Below are 15,982 nucleotides of genomic sequence, written 5' to 3' on the forward strand. Positions count from 1 at the left end.
TGGCAGGAGGTGATCCCCCAGACCGCAAGTGCCAGGAGGTAATCTTCCAGACCGCAAGTGCCAGGAGGTGATCTCCCAGACCGCAAAAGCCAGGAGGTGATCTCCCAGACCGCAAAAGCCAGGAGGTGATCTCCCAGACCGCAAAAGCCAGGAGGTGATCTCCCAGACCGCAAAAGCCAGGAGGTGATCTCCCAAAACGCAAGTGCCAGGAGGTGATCTCCCAAACCGCAAGTGCCAGGAGGTGATCTCCCAAACCGCAAGTGCTAGGAGGTGATCCCCCAGATCGCAAAAGCCAGGAGGTGATCTCCCAAACCGCAAGTGCTAGGAGGTGATCTCCCAAACCGCAAGTGCTAGGAGGTGATCTCCAAGACCGCAAGTGCCAGGAGGTAATCTCCCGAACCGCAAGTGCCAGGAGGTGATCCCCAAGACCACAAGTCCCATAAGGTGATCCCTCAGACTGCAAGTGCCAGGAGTTGATCCCCCAGACCACAATTGCACTTTATAAATGTTTTTCTATTAAATATGCTGCAAAACTGGAAAAAAAATATTTGTGAGGTTAAACTAAAAAAAAAAAAATAAAAGCAATTTTTAAAGTTTCAGGTGGGTTCTGTGTTTATACCATTATCCCTCAAATCAATATGATTACAACAATAGGCAATTTATATAACTTTTCCATTTTACTACTTTTAATAGTGATGTGACCATAAGTCAGCAATTATGCTTTCTGGCAGTCTTTTGTGCTTATGCAATTTACCACGTGAGATCAGAAATGTGATAACGTAAGTTTGGGCAATTTTGCATGTGGCATTACCAAATATTTTTATTATTTTTTTAAAAAATAGGAAAAGCAGAGTGATTTAAATGTTTTCTATGGTCCATCAATCGGTGATTGGGGTCCTGCTATAATGATGGTCTACAAAGCTCACAAATAAAGGTTTCTCAGATCTCTTCCTAAATCACGGTAGAAAAACATGAGCTCATTCTGTACCTATGGACTGCTGTTCTGTACAGATAATAAAATGGACAGATAACAGTAAAAGTTCCTTTGAATGAGAACATCAAAAATTCTCTTTTCCAGCTTAAAACTAGCGTTCAGTGGGTGGGGAGATGAATCAACCCCGAAATGCCGATAATCTAACATGTTTTGTAATATTAGGTTTCACATCAAAAAATATCCGTATTGTACCCTGTCCATTCTCCAGCATTATCTGCTCTCGAGCTACGGCTTCCCAGCCTTCCTCTATTGGCTACTTTGTTCTGTTAAGACTTGAAGCGCTTTTAACGTAACAAAACAGGAGAAAGAATTGAAACAGTCTATTGCTCTTTGGCCAAAAAAAAAAAAAAAGTCAGATGCTATGACAGTGGTCACAATCACATCTGACTCATTGCAGAAGATTGTGCATGTTAAAATGTCAGTGTCTGGATTCCCGCTCAGTGTTTTACTCTTGATTTTTTGCTGGTTAATGCAAGTACAATAGACAACATTATACACATTCACTGTGCCGCAGTGCTCAGAAAAGAAAGAACGAGGTCAGTCGGTGCGCTCTCTCTGAGCTGAAAGATTCTGAAGAACAAGGGTTAAGGCATAAAGCATCATTGAGATCTGACTTCACTTTAAAATGGGACATTTGCATTAAATTCCAAAAACACTAAACATGCCACTGTGCCAACTCATTTCACATAGCAGATTCTCATGTTGTATGTCATGGTGTTAGAGTAAGCTCCATGCAATGGTGATAATCCACATTCTGGCTACCTGATGTGGTTTCTGTATGGAAGCCACATGGTAAAAAGGGACAGGTCACTGTCACATGACCCCTTCAGAGTGGTGGCACCCTGATGTTTGGGCTCTCCCCAATAGGTGCAGAGCTATTTCTCACACATTTTAGTGGATGGGACCAAACCTGGACTGTAGTACACATGCAATGTCTTCCTTTCTCTTGCTTCTCTGGCCAATCACAGCACAATACAACACAAACCCTTCTCTGTTAAGCAATGACATATTGCTGGTGAAAGTGCACCAAACTGAAATACACAGTGCATAGTAGATGGCATGTGGTGGGAGAAAGGGGTTACTGATGCAACAGGTTCCCAAGGTACTATGTAAGTAAAAATCAAACAAATAGAAGCAGTAGAGCAAGAAAGAGGTTATATTAAGCATTGAAAGCTGCTGCTAACTAGCTAAAAAGGAGGGGGCTGAAACAGTGTGAAAATACAGCAGTAGACACAATAGACAAATGCCCTAAGCTTTATGGGAGGTGAGAAATGAGAGGGAAGCCTTGCTTCTCCTTTCAGGAAAATAGTGGATCATCTTTATCAGACAGACTGGCTCCATTTGCAGGTACATCACCCAGACTCTCGCAGGTTTTCTCTCTCTCCTGCACACTGTACATGCTAAGCCCCGCTCCCAATTCATGTGTTCTGTATTGCTCTAACTGGTACTAGAGACAGATTTCTCCTAACAGGCAGAGAACAGTTCATTGCAGAGAAGCACGATGCTGGGTGGTCAAGACTTTAACATTTCTGTAGTAAGGAGTCATTTATTACGGCACAAATATGTTAGGATTCACACTGGCTATGAAATAGAGGAAAGCTTTGTGAAGAGCAGTGACTATATAGCAATACTCATTTATTTAGAAGGTAAAATAATACATATGACATGCTGTCCCCTAAAGGAAGGCATTGGGAGGATGTTTATTAAATGCAATTGTACTTTTAATGGTATGCTTACATGGATCATATTTGTTAGCCACAACATTAAAACCACCTGCATTATATCCAGTAGGTCCCTCTCGTGCCATAAAAAAAAAATCTCTGACCCATTGCTACATTGATTCCAGAAGATCACTGAAGGTGTCCCAGATCAGGAACCAAGACACTGACAGTAGATCTTATACAGCTACAGTACAGTAAGGGCCCTATTCCACCGGACGATTATCGTTCGCATAATCGTTAACAATCTCAAACGACCGCTATTGTGAAAGACCTGAAACGTTCACTCATTTCCATGGAACCATAATCGTCACTTATGATTGTATTTGCGATTGTTTTTTTTCTTAGCTATTGCGTTCATATCTACTGCGAACAAATGAACAACGTCTTATTCAATGCGAACGATTTGCGAACGTTTTGCGAACGAGCAACGATAAAAATAGGACCAGGTCTTATAAAGCGATCAACAATTTCTCGTTCGGTTGTTAATTGTTAACTGCATTTCAACTGAACGATTAGCGTTTAGATTCGAACGATCTAACGATAATCTGAATGATAATTGTCCGGTGGAATAGGGCCCTAAGACTGCAAAGGTTGCTGAATAGATGTGCAGAATGCCAAACCCTTTTCATGTATTTTCATACTATTCTGTATCTTAAGCAGGCTTTCATTTGCAGAAACAGAAAGAAAAAAGGTAAAAATAGGGACTTGCCTCAGTCTTACACTGTGACCATATTAAGACTCTGTGCATTATCCGTATATTGAGAGTGAAATCAGAAAAGACTTCCCTGATCTCACAGGACAGGATCCTTGGCTCTTTACATCCAGCTCCCGCATGTGTCACAATGCGTCTAGTTTAGTTCAGCGCTTTACGAGTTTTGACACTAAAACACATAACATTTTCCACAGACAGTAGTTTTCTACAGAAAGTCCCATCTATTACATCAGGTAAAGCTACAGTGTAATAGGTGGTAACCCGACCAATATACTCCTGGGAGCTTATGCAATCAAAGAGATGCGGTGTTACCAGGAGAATACAGAAATCCCTATACATGTTCTTAGAGAAATGGATCTAGGAAGTCAGCTAATTTAGACAGTAATACAAAACATTTATATGGCTTGTAAACCAATGGTAATAAATTATCTAAATAACAATGCAAAGGTAAAATGATAACGTGCATATAATGACAGCAAAAAAGATTTCAATGAATGACAATGTAATTCACCCGAGATATTAAAGAGTTTGTCCAGGGAGCTTAGTTTAATATGGAAATGTGTTCAGACAGGGTTAAAACATGATATAAGGTGTACTCACCTGCCCTGCTTCCCCACTGCTGCCCCCATCCCAACAAAGCCCAGTGCCACTACACAGAACTTCCTGGTTTCCTCTCAATACAGGAAAGCAGCTAAGCAGGTCAGCACACTTTGTTGTTCCACTAGTTATAGCTATCTGATCGCAGAGAGTCCAACTGCTGGGACTTTCAATTTTAAGAACAGGGGCCCTTGTCTCCAGTGGGAATGGAGCTCTGATCGTGCCCCTCCATTTTGTATGATAGTAACCAGGGTTATAGTCGAACAATGCACACGACTACCTTCAGCTTGTTTCCCATAGAAAATTAATGGAGTGACGCCCTTCCAGTCTCAAAGGGTACTGGGGTCCGCATTTCTAAAGGGGTTATCCAGAGTTAGTAAAAAATAACCACTTTCTTCCAGAGACAGCACAACTCTTGTCTCCAGTTTGGATGCAGGTTTTGCCACTCAATTCCACTGAATGGAGCTTAATTGCAAGTCACTAAAGATGATTGAACATCAGAGAATCTTAGGTTCTATCGAACTCGAACCTCGTCTGACCTTCCGCATTTGTTTCCTGATGCCTTCCCGGTTCGTGTGGAAGGAGGAGACAGCCCAAATACCGCCTGGAATTCCAGGAAAAAACCTATTACCTAGGCTGAATCCCGGAATTCCGGAAGGTTCGACAAGGTTAGAGTTCAACAGAACCTAAAATTTTCCGATGTTCGATCATCTCAACAAACCTCAACTGAATTGTATACAAGAGTCGTGCTGTCTCTGCAAGAAAGTGCCTATGTTTTTCTAATGCTGGATAACCCCATTAGATTGGAGTTCTGAGCAGCTGGATTTCCCCCACAATCAAATAATTCTATCATAGGAGAATAATAGGGGAGTATAGTCGTTGAAACAGGGAAAGTAAGAAATAGAGGGTGCAGTCTATGTAGATACTAAGTACTGCCCATCAGTGAAACCACTTGGCTGTTAAACAGCATCGAAATGAACTGAAGGGTGAATGCTATCCTGTCCCACAGTCATGTTCTGATGCAGTATCTATAAAGGCTTTTATAGCTCAGATTGGGGTGGGAGGGTATTCTGGAAGTGCATACACATTGAAGAACTGCCGTCAATGAGGGCCTAATTTCCACAATTCTATCATAGTAAGACACGGAGAAAACACGGGCATATCTGACAATTATCATTCAGTCCTAGTTCAGTACCAGGTAACCTGATTTGTAAGCTTAACAGGGTATACAGAGGAAGGAGCCATGTGCTGGCACAAAACAAATAGAACAAGTGAACTCTGCATGTAGAGAAGCTATATTTAAATGCACCCCAGGCACCTGAGCACAATGGAAAAATCCCACTAGGAAACCAAAAACCATGAATAAATCAATCTCTCCTAGAAAATCAGTAATCTCAGAGATAAAGTCATTTCCAAAGAACAGAGCCAGCCAGCTGTGGCTTTATCTTACTGTATGAAATCTCAAGTATGTGCGCTAACTGCCTCTCATCATGAGGAACTTATGCCTTAGTTCATACGCGCTGTCACCATGACTGACAAGATATGGGAATTTCTTTGACTGCAAAAGGATTCCTCCAGTAATGTGACATAAGTGACATTTCTCTTTTTTAATTAAGCGTCATGCAACATTCATGAAATAGCACTACCCGGGACATGGAAAAGAGTCGGCTCCGTCTACTGCGGGAGATATCCAGCCGCACAGTCATGTCAGCGTCTTACTATGCCTTTCTCTCCCCTAAGACTCGGGATCTGAGCTCACTTAAACTGAGCTATTTTTTTCTATGTCGATACTCCAGAGAAAAACACCACTATTTCCCTGGAGAAGATGAGATCATGGCTACAAAGCGGCATCGGCGTAGTGTCCGCCGAGAAAGGAATCAATCTTATTTTTTTTCTGTCCTCATGTAAACTTAACAATATTCGCAAAGCAAGAAAACAACTTGTTGACTGCACCAGATGGCGATGAATACGTGGACTGTGACGGGGATCACACTGATATGTGCTGGATGAGGATCCATTTATAGCATCTATTTTCTGCTCCTACAGCTAAAAAGGTTCCCACTAAAATATGGACCATGGATGTAGACACCTGCGTCCATTCAGTGGTTGGGCACTGATGTAGTTTGGCTTTTGATAATACTCCAATTTTTTCTTAGGGAATGGAATAAAGTAAGGGCTGCGTACAAGCTACTTTAGATTTGACACTTTAGGGCCATATAAGACAGCCAGATCCCATCTGGAATCATGCACCAAATTTTTTTTATCGAGGATCATTTAGAAAGCCAACACAAGACTAGATCAGTGGATGGCTGGATTGTCCATGTGGCCCTATGCTACAAACAGCCATTGATGGTACGGTGGCAAAAGCAAATAGTTATGTACGCATTGTAGAGTTTGTGCTGAGTTACTGCAGCTCAATTTCCATTTAATTCAATGGGAGCTGCAAAACAGCCACTACACAATGAACAGAGCTGTCTGCATCCATCTCCTTGTACAGTCGATCAGTCATCACCCCACCAATCAGATATTCATGTCCCATCCTGAGGATAGGCTCCGAGTGTTTGCTTGTACATCAGCTGATCACTGGTTCTTTAAAACGGGGCAACAATCAGCCTGTTCCACCAATAATCAACCCTGCCCGACTTGTCTAATGGTGCGTTCAAACAGAAAGATTTATCTGACAGATTTTTGAAGCCAAAGCCAGGAATGGATTTGAAAAGAGGAGAGATTTCAGTTTTCCTTTATGACCTGTTCCGTGTTTATAGTCCATTCCTGTCTTTGGCTTTTAAGATCTGGCAGATAAATCTGTCTGTGTAAACGCACCATAAAGGAGATCGTTCACTTTTACTTTCATAGGGAAATTATTCACAGAAGTCCATACAATATATCATTCTTTCAACTGTTCATTGTAAACCCCTCCACCCATAGACATCGATGCCTGTCGGCAGTATGTTCCCCGTTAACACAGGCAGATGTTATTTTTTTGTTTACATAAAAAAGAGGCGCCAAGCTGTTATTTGTTTGATTTTTTTTTTTTTTTATTAAAAACAAACATATAAGGGCTCAGATGTTTCGACTGGACAATGTCGGGAGTTTATAGAAATGATCATTCATCCAATCATTGGCCAATGTAACAAGCGAGAAGAATGTGTCCCTATTTCTTTGAACTGAGAAAGTTAAAGTTGCTTATTATGACTCTGCTGTAAGAAATCTATCTCCATACACAGTAAATATCCCAGTATACATACAGCACATTGCTTACAACAAATGAAATGGGCACAACAAAAGATAAGAGACATGAAAATAGTTTTTGACAGTCTTCTGCCTGATGGCTGATAGCCAACTGTTACTGTACATCTGTTCTGATAACACGCCATTAACCTGGCAATCACTTTGAGGATGAATTCATATTTACAATATTTGTGAACGTGACCTGGAAAATAAAGAGCGCAAAAGTAATTCCCACTTCATTGCAGCACTTTTCACACTATAAAGCCAGAGTGACGTCCAGCAAATGCCTCCTCTTCAGTGACTGCTGTAGTGGTAATCCCTGGTACTGCAGTTCTTTGCAGCTCAGCTTTATTAAAGTATACAGGACAGAGTTAGGCCCTAGTCACACGTCCGCAATTTTCAATTACGGACAAAAAATAAGAACAAAGTATTTCAATTACACATCCGTAGTTGTGTACAGGACTGTGATCCACACCGCCAAAAAAAAAAAAAAAAAAAAAAAAGAAGGACAGGCCCTAGGGTAGACTGACATTCCTCCACGGATACATCCATAGGACCCTTTGGGATCCGCAGTTCGCAAATAGGAACAAAATTATTATTAACCACACTTTAAAATAAGGATGCAATTTGAATTCTATACAGATGGAAATTTGCAGACTGCTGGAGAAAATAGCAGTCTTAAATTTGCGGAGCAAAAAATTTATTGATATGTGAATAGACCCTTAGGGTAAGTTTACGCAGAGCAAAAGTGGTGGAATTCCACGGCAGAACCCCATGCGCGCTTAAAGGGAACCATTCACCCCGTGGCCCCCGTTAGAAACAGACAAACAGTTACATAAAGGTCAATATACTTACCATATCGCTCCCGGTCCCGTCCCGGATCTCGTTGTTGACACGGAGAAATCGCCGATTCTTCTTCTCGCGCCCATTATGGTAATGAGCGCCGCCGGCCCGAAGTCCAGCCTTCTCCCCGCCTCCGACACTTGATTGACGCCGGGTCTTCTTCCTCCTCGTCTTCTTTCTTCTCGCCGGATCCCGCGCAGGCGCCGTGACGGTCGTTTTCGGCGCATGCGCAGTTCACAATTGAAGCCGCTCCACAGCTTCAATGTTTACTGCGCGTGCGCCGATTGTCAGAGCTGAAGCGACGTGTTGGACTTCGCGCATGCGCGGTACACAGGAACGTCACGAGCACGTATCCTGTTTACCGCGCAGGCGCAGAAGAGATGACGAGACCTTCGCAACGGCGCCTGCGCGGGAATTCGTGAGGAGACTGAAGACTGAAGACGTCAATCAAGTTCCAGGAGGCGTGGATGGGCGGCGACGAGAAGAGGACCTCATGAATAAGTTGGACTCGTCCGTCGTTTCCTATGGACGTTGGACTCATCTCAGCTCATTACCATAATGGGCGGGAGAAGAAGAATCGGCGATTTCTCCGTGTCAACAACGAGATCCGGGACGGGACCGGGAGCGATATGGTAAGTATATTGACCTTTATGTAACTGTTTGTCTGTTTCTAACGGGGGCCACGGGGTGAATGGTTCCCTTTAAGCCCTCCCATAGAAAAACAGTGTCACACTGAGACAGTCGTGAATTCCGCCACTTTTGTTCCCTTCTAGATCCAGGAAATATCCGGGAATACTGGTAGTCAGACCCTCCACCAATCTCATACTGAGGTTCCAAAAAAAACTTGGACCGAGTTTAATGGGTGAATCATACTGGATGTTGTCTCTTTTTAACCACTTACAGACTGTAAAAATCCGGGCAGCCACTGTAAACTCTGCAAGGACGTTTATAAACGAACTTTCAAACTGTGCTTCACCATAGAGATTGTGGCGCAGCAGGAGAGGAGAGCTGGTTGTCAGTGACAGCCGGCTCTCCATGGAGATGGCAGAGATTGCTTATTACCTTCCCTGCCTTACCAATTACTTTATAGTTATTGGTCAGTGAAAGCTGTATCCAACACTCAGCAGGGGTCATAATTTTTCCTGGTGATCATGTGATCACTGGGTTCTGGGTATCTGTATGAGGGGTTAGGTCTTGGTAGACCTAGATCAGCCTCGCAGAGAGAGTGTCAGGGGGCTGTATTTCCCTTGTTAGTAGGCTTAATGGACCTTATTTACCAAGTTAAAAGCAAATTGTTGGGTTCTTGCCCATTTTTTGTATCCAACAAACCTGTAATTTTTTGTCCAAAAACCTACCAAGTGGGTGTGCTGTGGGTGTGTCCTTTAAAACCTACCACAACGGACAGATTTACTAAGCAAATTTGTAAAGGTTTTCCATTCTAAAAAAAGCAACCACTTCTAGTGTGGTGAGATTGTCTGTTTTAGTTTTGTCTTGTGAAAAAACCCTCCAAAATTTAAAAAAAACAAAAAACAAAATAAAACAGGCATGCGCCACATTAATTAATTTGGCGTGAAAATGCCGACACAAATTACAGCATAAGGCTTAAAATTGACGCAATGTTAATGAGGTCCAATATGCTTGCCTGGACACAGAATAGATTGCCAATTTCAAAAAAGGATTATCATATTAAAATGCATCCCAAATGTGCTTTTATGGTCTTAAGGAAGGAAGACCTTACAATATGTAAAATAAAATAAAAAATAAAAAAATAAAATATTAAATACAAACAAATGTAAAAAAAAAAAAAAAAAGAAACCGAATAAAAGCTGTCTAAATGACAGCATCTGGCCATTACACCCATATACACCTATATGAAATCACAATCTTAAATTCTATTCTTAATGCAATTAATAAAAGTAATTAAAAACATTTTTGTGTGTATGTCAATATAAGAAAAAAAATAGAACAATGTATGGAACAACATTCAGTATATTTTTATTACCTGTTTTATAGATGAAATAGTTTTGCAGGACGCTATCTAAAAAATCTGTATATAATTTATATTATTCCTCAGAATCTAATATCACACAGTGGTAAAACCGTACTGCTAGACTGAAGACCTGTATGTAGATCACGCCTTAGGGATATACCGCAGGAGCCCAGAGTTTACAGATGACCGGAGCACTGATCTGCCACATGTAACAGCTGACACCCAGCAGGTTCCTATCTATCTAATATCACATATCAGATGGTGCCATCACTGCTCATTTCTTCTCTAGGAACAATCAACTATTACTGAATGTCAATAGAACATATTTTCTGGGAAAATTTATAGTAAAAAATGATTTGATAAATCAAGCTTTTGATGGTAAACATATTTAGGATTTTTTTCTATCCCTTGTGCTATCTATATTATTCTGTAAACTTGTAGTTTTCATTCTGGCCACTAAGCCTAATAATAAGTGGACACTATCTGCTCTGTAGAGAAAACTTTCCAGCAGTGTCCTCCTTATCATCATAGAAAGGATTACAATGAAAGGTAACACCGGTATACAGATGAGACCAGGTCATTCACAATAAGCGAGGGCCTCAGCTGATCTCCTCCCCTTACAATGTAAGTATGTATATTACACAGTTCAGTTATGATCAGATTACTGTTAGAGAGGCCAAGCTTTTAATTTTGGAGACGATAAATGACATTAGGGGGAATCAACAGCAGGTTAGACGAATCTAACCCGCTGATATATCTCTACTGCACAGGAGACACCGAGGAGGAAGGTACTGTATGTCTCTTACCTTCCTCCTCGGCGCTGTTGCGGTGGAGTTAAGGCCCTATTACACGAAATGATTATCTGTCGTGAGTAATAGAAGACAACGGTCAGTCGACATGAACGATGTCAGCTGATTGTTGTCTGTTGTTGTTCAACATGTTGAAAGACAAATGACTAAGATAGCGACGATCTGCTGCCATCACTCCGTTGAACAGGAGCAGCTGCAGCAGACCGCTGTTACCTTCTATGGGCTGCCCGGACGACAATTAAGCGATCACCCGGGCAGCCCCCCCCCCCCCCCCCCCCCGCAGCTTCCTGGGCCCCTCTGCACTTACCCACTCTCTGCCGATGAATGTAAAATCGCTGGTTATAAACAGGGAACAAAGGGCAAGCAAGTGTTTGCTCCTCTCCATCGCCCTGTGTAATAGAGGCTTTAGTCATGTTCCCCACTGTCTGGTGAGACCACTAGGAGCGCTGGGGCACCTGTTAGGAGCACTGTCTGAACTTATAGCGCAAATCCACCCCCCGCTGGTCCACCACTGGGCCAGCTGGGGTTGGGCTGGATTAGCGCTATAGAGTCGGGCAGTGCTCCTAACAGGTGCCCCAGCGCTCCTAACGGTTTTACCAGACAGTGGGGAACATGACTAACTGCACCGAGAAGGAAGGTTAGAGACATACCTCCCTTCTCAGCGTCTCCTGTGCAATAGGGACACATCAGAAGGTTAGATTCGTCTAACCTGCTGAAAGTTCCCCTTTAGGATATGTTCACACTATGTAAAAAACACTGCCGGTATTTCATAACAATGGCCGTATTTGAGCAAACGGCCGTTAATTTGGAAATAACGGTCGTTGTTTGAGCAAACACGGCCGTTGTTTTGAAATACGGCAGTGTTTTTTACATAGTGTGAACCCGGCCTTAATGTTTATCTTCAGATCAAAGCCTGTCAAAAGGAGCCCTGAAAGCTACCATGATAGATCTCATTGTTCACTCATAAAGGGGACCTCAGGTTTGTGGGGTTGCAGATTCATACTGCAATGAACAGGTACTGTAACTATTTCCTATGAATCCCATTATTTGTCTGTCTTATCCAGCCCGAACCAACAGAATACAAAGCGCTCATATAGCATATGTATTGCAGATTTCCTACATAATATCTACTACAGTACAGTACAATGCATGTGAAAGGAGCTTAAAAAACCCCCAATTAAAATGCAGTGGAAAAAATTCTGAGTGGATTAGAGAGTATCTTCTAATCCGCAGCATGCTCTATTTGCTGCAGATTTGTTCCGGATTTGCAATGGATTTCACCTACGTCATTGTAGTACATGCGGATTAAACCTGGAGTCCCGTTGTAGCCTTTGTCCGCAGCATGTGAACCCGGCCATAGTGTACTGTTCGTGGAAGCTACTGCCATTCTTGGAAAGAAATCTCCTCTCTGTGTGTGAATGAAAGCCTTGACTATCTAGAATTATCTCAAAGATATTAAATGTAACACAGCAGCGAATCGCTTTGAAATTAATAACTCCTCGCATAAAATGTGCCCAAGGACATCTCACATCTCGGAGAAGATGATCCCTTGTAGAAGTTCAGTCTTTAACTGTATTATGTAGAGACATTCTGTGAAAACCCAGCCAAACCTGAGTACAGGCTATAAATGAATATTACATACAGTATATGGGGCGCAGATATTTAAATTATCACCAGTCACCAATAAAAGAGGTAATAAACCTCTAGAACAGTCAAGTTACTAGTCCACAAACAATCTATAAAACCTTTCCGGCCTGTAACGTTTCTTATATAAATGCTGTGAAATAAAACACCCAGGAAGCGTTTGCTCCGTGTCTACGTTCTGCACTTACTGATACATTTTTAATCACCAATTAGCTTTGCAAATAGTGAACACAACCCTGCTCTGCCGTCCTGCCAAACGTATGGTGGTGAAACTGGATCTGTATAGAAAGCAACACGGGAAAAAAAGGGATGTAAATGCCTAATGATGTGACATAAAAGCCACATTATGGGAGGAGGACAAAGGGGGCTTCTACTCAGGGGCCTCCACGGTCCCGGCCTGTGATTGGCTGAGCGGCCTGTCAGCTGACAGGCCACTCTGAAGTTAGAGCGCGCGGGAGCCGTGGAGAAGAAGACCGCAGCAGCAGCTCTGGAACGTGGATAGGTATTGTATATAGTTAAGCAAGGGCTGCAAGGACATCGGTAATGATGTCCCTGCAGCCCTTGTTTAATTACCGGGCCATGTAATAGGTCCAGATTGCTGCTCATTTACAGGTATTATCGGGCCCTGTAAATGAGTATATCGGGTATATATTTATTTAATTATTATTATTACTATTATTATTTTATTTTTTTTAAGGAAACTGGGCATTATCTGGGCATTATCTGTGACCTCTAAAGAGGTCATTCCACAAGGAGGGGGAGGCTTAGCTGTGAGCTTTATCTATTGTCTCCTCTACTGGTGTCACCTCTTAGTTTAAAGGGGTACTTGGAAAAATAAAAATTAATGTTTAATACATTGCTCTAATAAAGTTAAATGACTTTGTAATATAACTATTTAAAAAAAGACAATAATAATAATAATTTGTGTCGGGAACTGCAGGGCTGTTTTAGCAGCAGCACTAGATCAGAGCAGAGGATCAGGAATTGCAGGGCTTAGACAGCCCTGCAGTTCCCGACACAAACACTGGTGGCAGCAGACAGCAGACAAGCCCCTTACTTAATAATAATGATCACAAATTCAAAAAAATATTTTAACAATCAGTCATTTTCTGATGACACATTCCCTTTAAGGCATGTTTATGTGACAGATTCATCAGCAAAAAAACCAAACAAAAACACAGGGGCTACTCTGCATGCATTTCTGACATGTCAGTTTCTTGCGGCGCTGCTAGGGACCCCGGCCGGAGTGTATACTATGTGTAGGTAAGGTACTGTACAAATCATGGCCATTGTTACAACGGCCGTGATTACTATGGTATGGTATGTAGTGTGAACCTTAAACTGAAGCAGGTGTAGATTTCGTACGCTGGGTGCAGATTCGGGTGCCCGGCCAGCCGGATTAACTAAGAGGCATGCGCCTCTTAGTGAATCCTGCCGGGGAAAAGGGGGTGGGGCCTAAGACCAGAGTACTTGTACACCGGTCTTCGTAAATCCCCCCCATTTTATTCCTCAAGACTAAGATAGGTTGACACAAAATAAAACGGACAGGTAGATAAACAAATACATAGGATAGATAGATAGATAGATAGATAGATAGATAGATAGATAGATAGATTTACTGCATTTAGACAGGCACCTTGCGAACGAATAAAAAAACATAAAGGGTGTTAAGTTTTTTCCCCTCCTCCTAATAATAACGTCTGGATATAAATCACTTCTAGGAGGCGGCTGCTGAAGCCAATTTTTATGAACCTTTGGCATTATCACAAGTCAGGAATTGCCACAGTTTTCTAACTAATGACATAGCATTAACATATTTATAGTTTTAGCCTTTCCTTACAAGCAGTGTAATGTACTACCATTTAAACATCATTTACTATTCTGCAAGAACAAAAAAAAAAAAAAAAAAAAGCGCAGCCAGCCTATAAATGAAGCCCACAAGTAATGGAATTTAAACACCCCATAAGACTCCGGCTTTTTACAACTTGTACTTGAATGTGACAAGTCGATCATTACATGGTTTCTCCATCCTGTAATTAGAAATCTCATTAATTAAAGCTGTTACCATTAACCAAATGAGCAATAGTTTGTATATTTTAATGCAAATGGACAGCATGACAATTTGGGAGGGGCGAGCTTTCACTTTTAGAATAAATAGAGGAAAACATCTCCCATGAGAGGGAATATCTGCAGCCGGAGATCCTCCCACTCACACAAAGCCTGTCATGGGTTTTATAGCCACTGGAGAAGCTAATTAAGGGTTAATAAATTAGTTTTGCAAGTAAAAAGGCTCCAAGCATCCACCAGTGTATGAGAGAGGTGAGGATGGGACTCTACAGGGAGCAGAGGAGGAAGCGTAATAGGGGCTTTCTAACACTTATCTCTCCCAGCATCACTGCCTTCTGAGTAATAGTCTCTCCTAGCATGACTGTGAATGTCTCTCCTAGTACCACTGCCACCACTGTGATGTCTCTCTTAGCACCACTGCCACCATTATGATGTCTCTCCTAGTACCACTGCCACCACTGTGAATGTCTCTCCTAGCACCACTGCGAATGTCTCTCCTAGTACCACTGCCACCACTGTGATTGTCTCTCCGAGCACCACTGCCACCATTGTGATGTCTCTCCTAGCACCACTGCCACCATTGTGATGTCTCTCCTAGCACCACCGCCACCACTGTGATGTCTCTCCTAGTACCACTGCCACCACTGTGAATGTCTCTCCTAGTACCACTGCCACCATTGTGATGTCTCTCCTAGCACCACTGCGAATGTCTCTCCTAGTACCACTGCCACCACTGTGATTGTCTCTCCGAGCACCACTGCCACCATTGTGATGTCTCTCCTAGCACCACTGCCACCATTGTGATGTCTCTCCGAGCACCACTGCCACCACTGTGATTGTCTCTCCTAGCACCACTGCCACCACTGTGAATGTCTCTCCGAGCACCACTGCCACCACTGTGAATGTCTCTCCTAGCACCACTGCCACCACTGAATGTCTCTCCTAGCACCACTGCCACCACTGTGATTGTCTCTCCGAGCACCACTGCCACCATTGTGATGTCTCTCCTAGCACCACTGCCACCATTGTGATGTCTCTCCTAGCACCACTGCCACCACTGTGATGTCTCTCCTAGTACCACTGCCACCACTGTGATTGTCTCTCCTAGCACCACTGCCACCACTGTGAATGTCTCTCCTAGCACCACTGCCACCATTGTGATGTCTCTCCTAGCACCACCGCCACCACTGTGATGTCTCTCCTAGTACCACTGCCACCACTGTGAATGTCTCTCCTAGTACCACTGCCACCATTGTGATGTCTCTCCTAGCACCACTGCGAATGTCTCTCCTAGTACCACTGCCACCACTGTGATTGTCTCTCCGAGCACCACTGCCACCATTGTGATGTCTCTCCTAGCACCACTGCCACCAC

At 42.7% G+C, this 15,982-nt stretch overlaps 1 protein-coding gene across 3 annotated transcripts in view; it reads right to left on the reverse strand.

The window, feature by feature from the left end:
• Window positions 1–15,982, reverse strand: part of XKR4 (XK related 4) — a 239,584-nt gene that overhangs the window by 186,536 nt on the left and 37,066 nt on the right. The window contains exon 1 of one of the 3 annotated variants that reach the window (XM_069957573.1): window positions 12,183–12,258. The exons of the other annotated variants lie outside the window; for them this stretch is intronic. Within the exon in view, the coding sequence (XP_069813674.1) occupies window positions 12,183–12,187 (5 nt within the window). The 5' untranslated portion in view covers window positions 12,188–12,258. Of the gene's footprint in view, window positions 1–12,182; window positions 12,259–15,982 lie in introns of those variants that run through there. 3 annotated transcript variants of the gene reach the window in all.

The sequence above is a fragment of the Dendropsophus ebraccatus genome, chromosome 2 (genome assembly GCF_027789765.1).
Source record: "Dendropsophus ebraccatus isolate aDenEbr1 chromosome 2, aDenEbr1.pat, whole genome shotgun sequence".
Classification (NCBI taxonomy): Eukaryota; Metazoa; Chordata; class Amphibia; order Anura; family Hylidae; genus Dendropsophus; species Dendropsophus ebraccatus.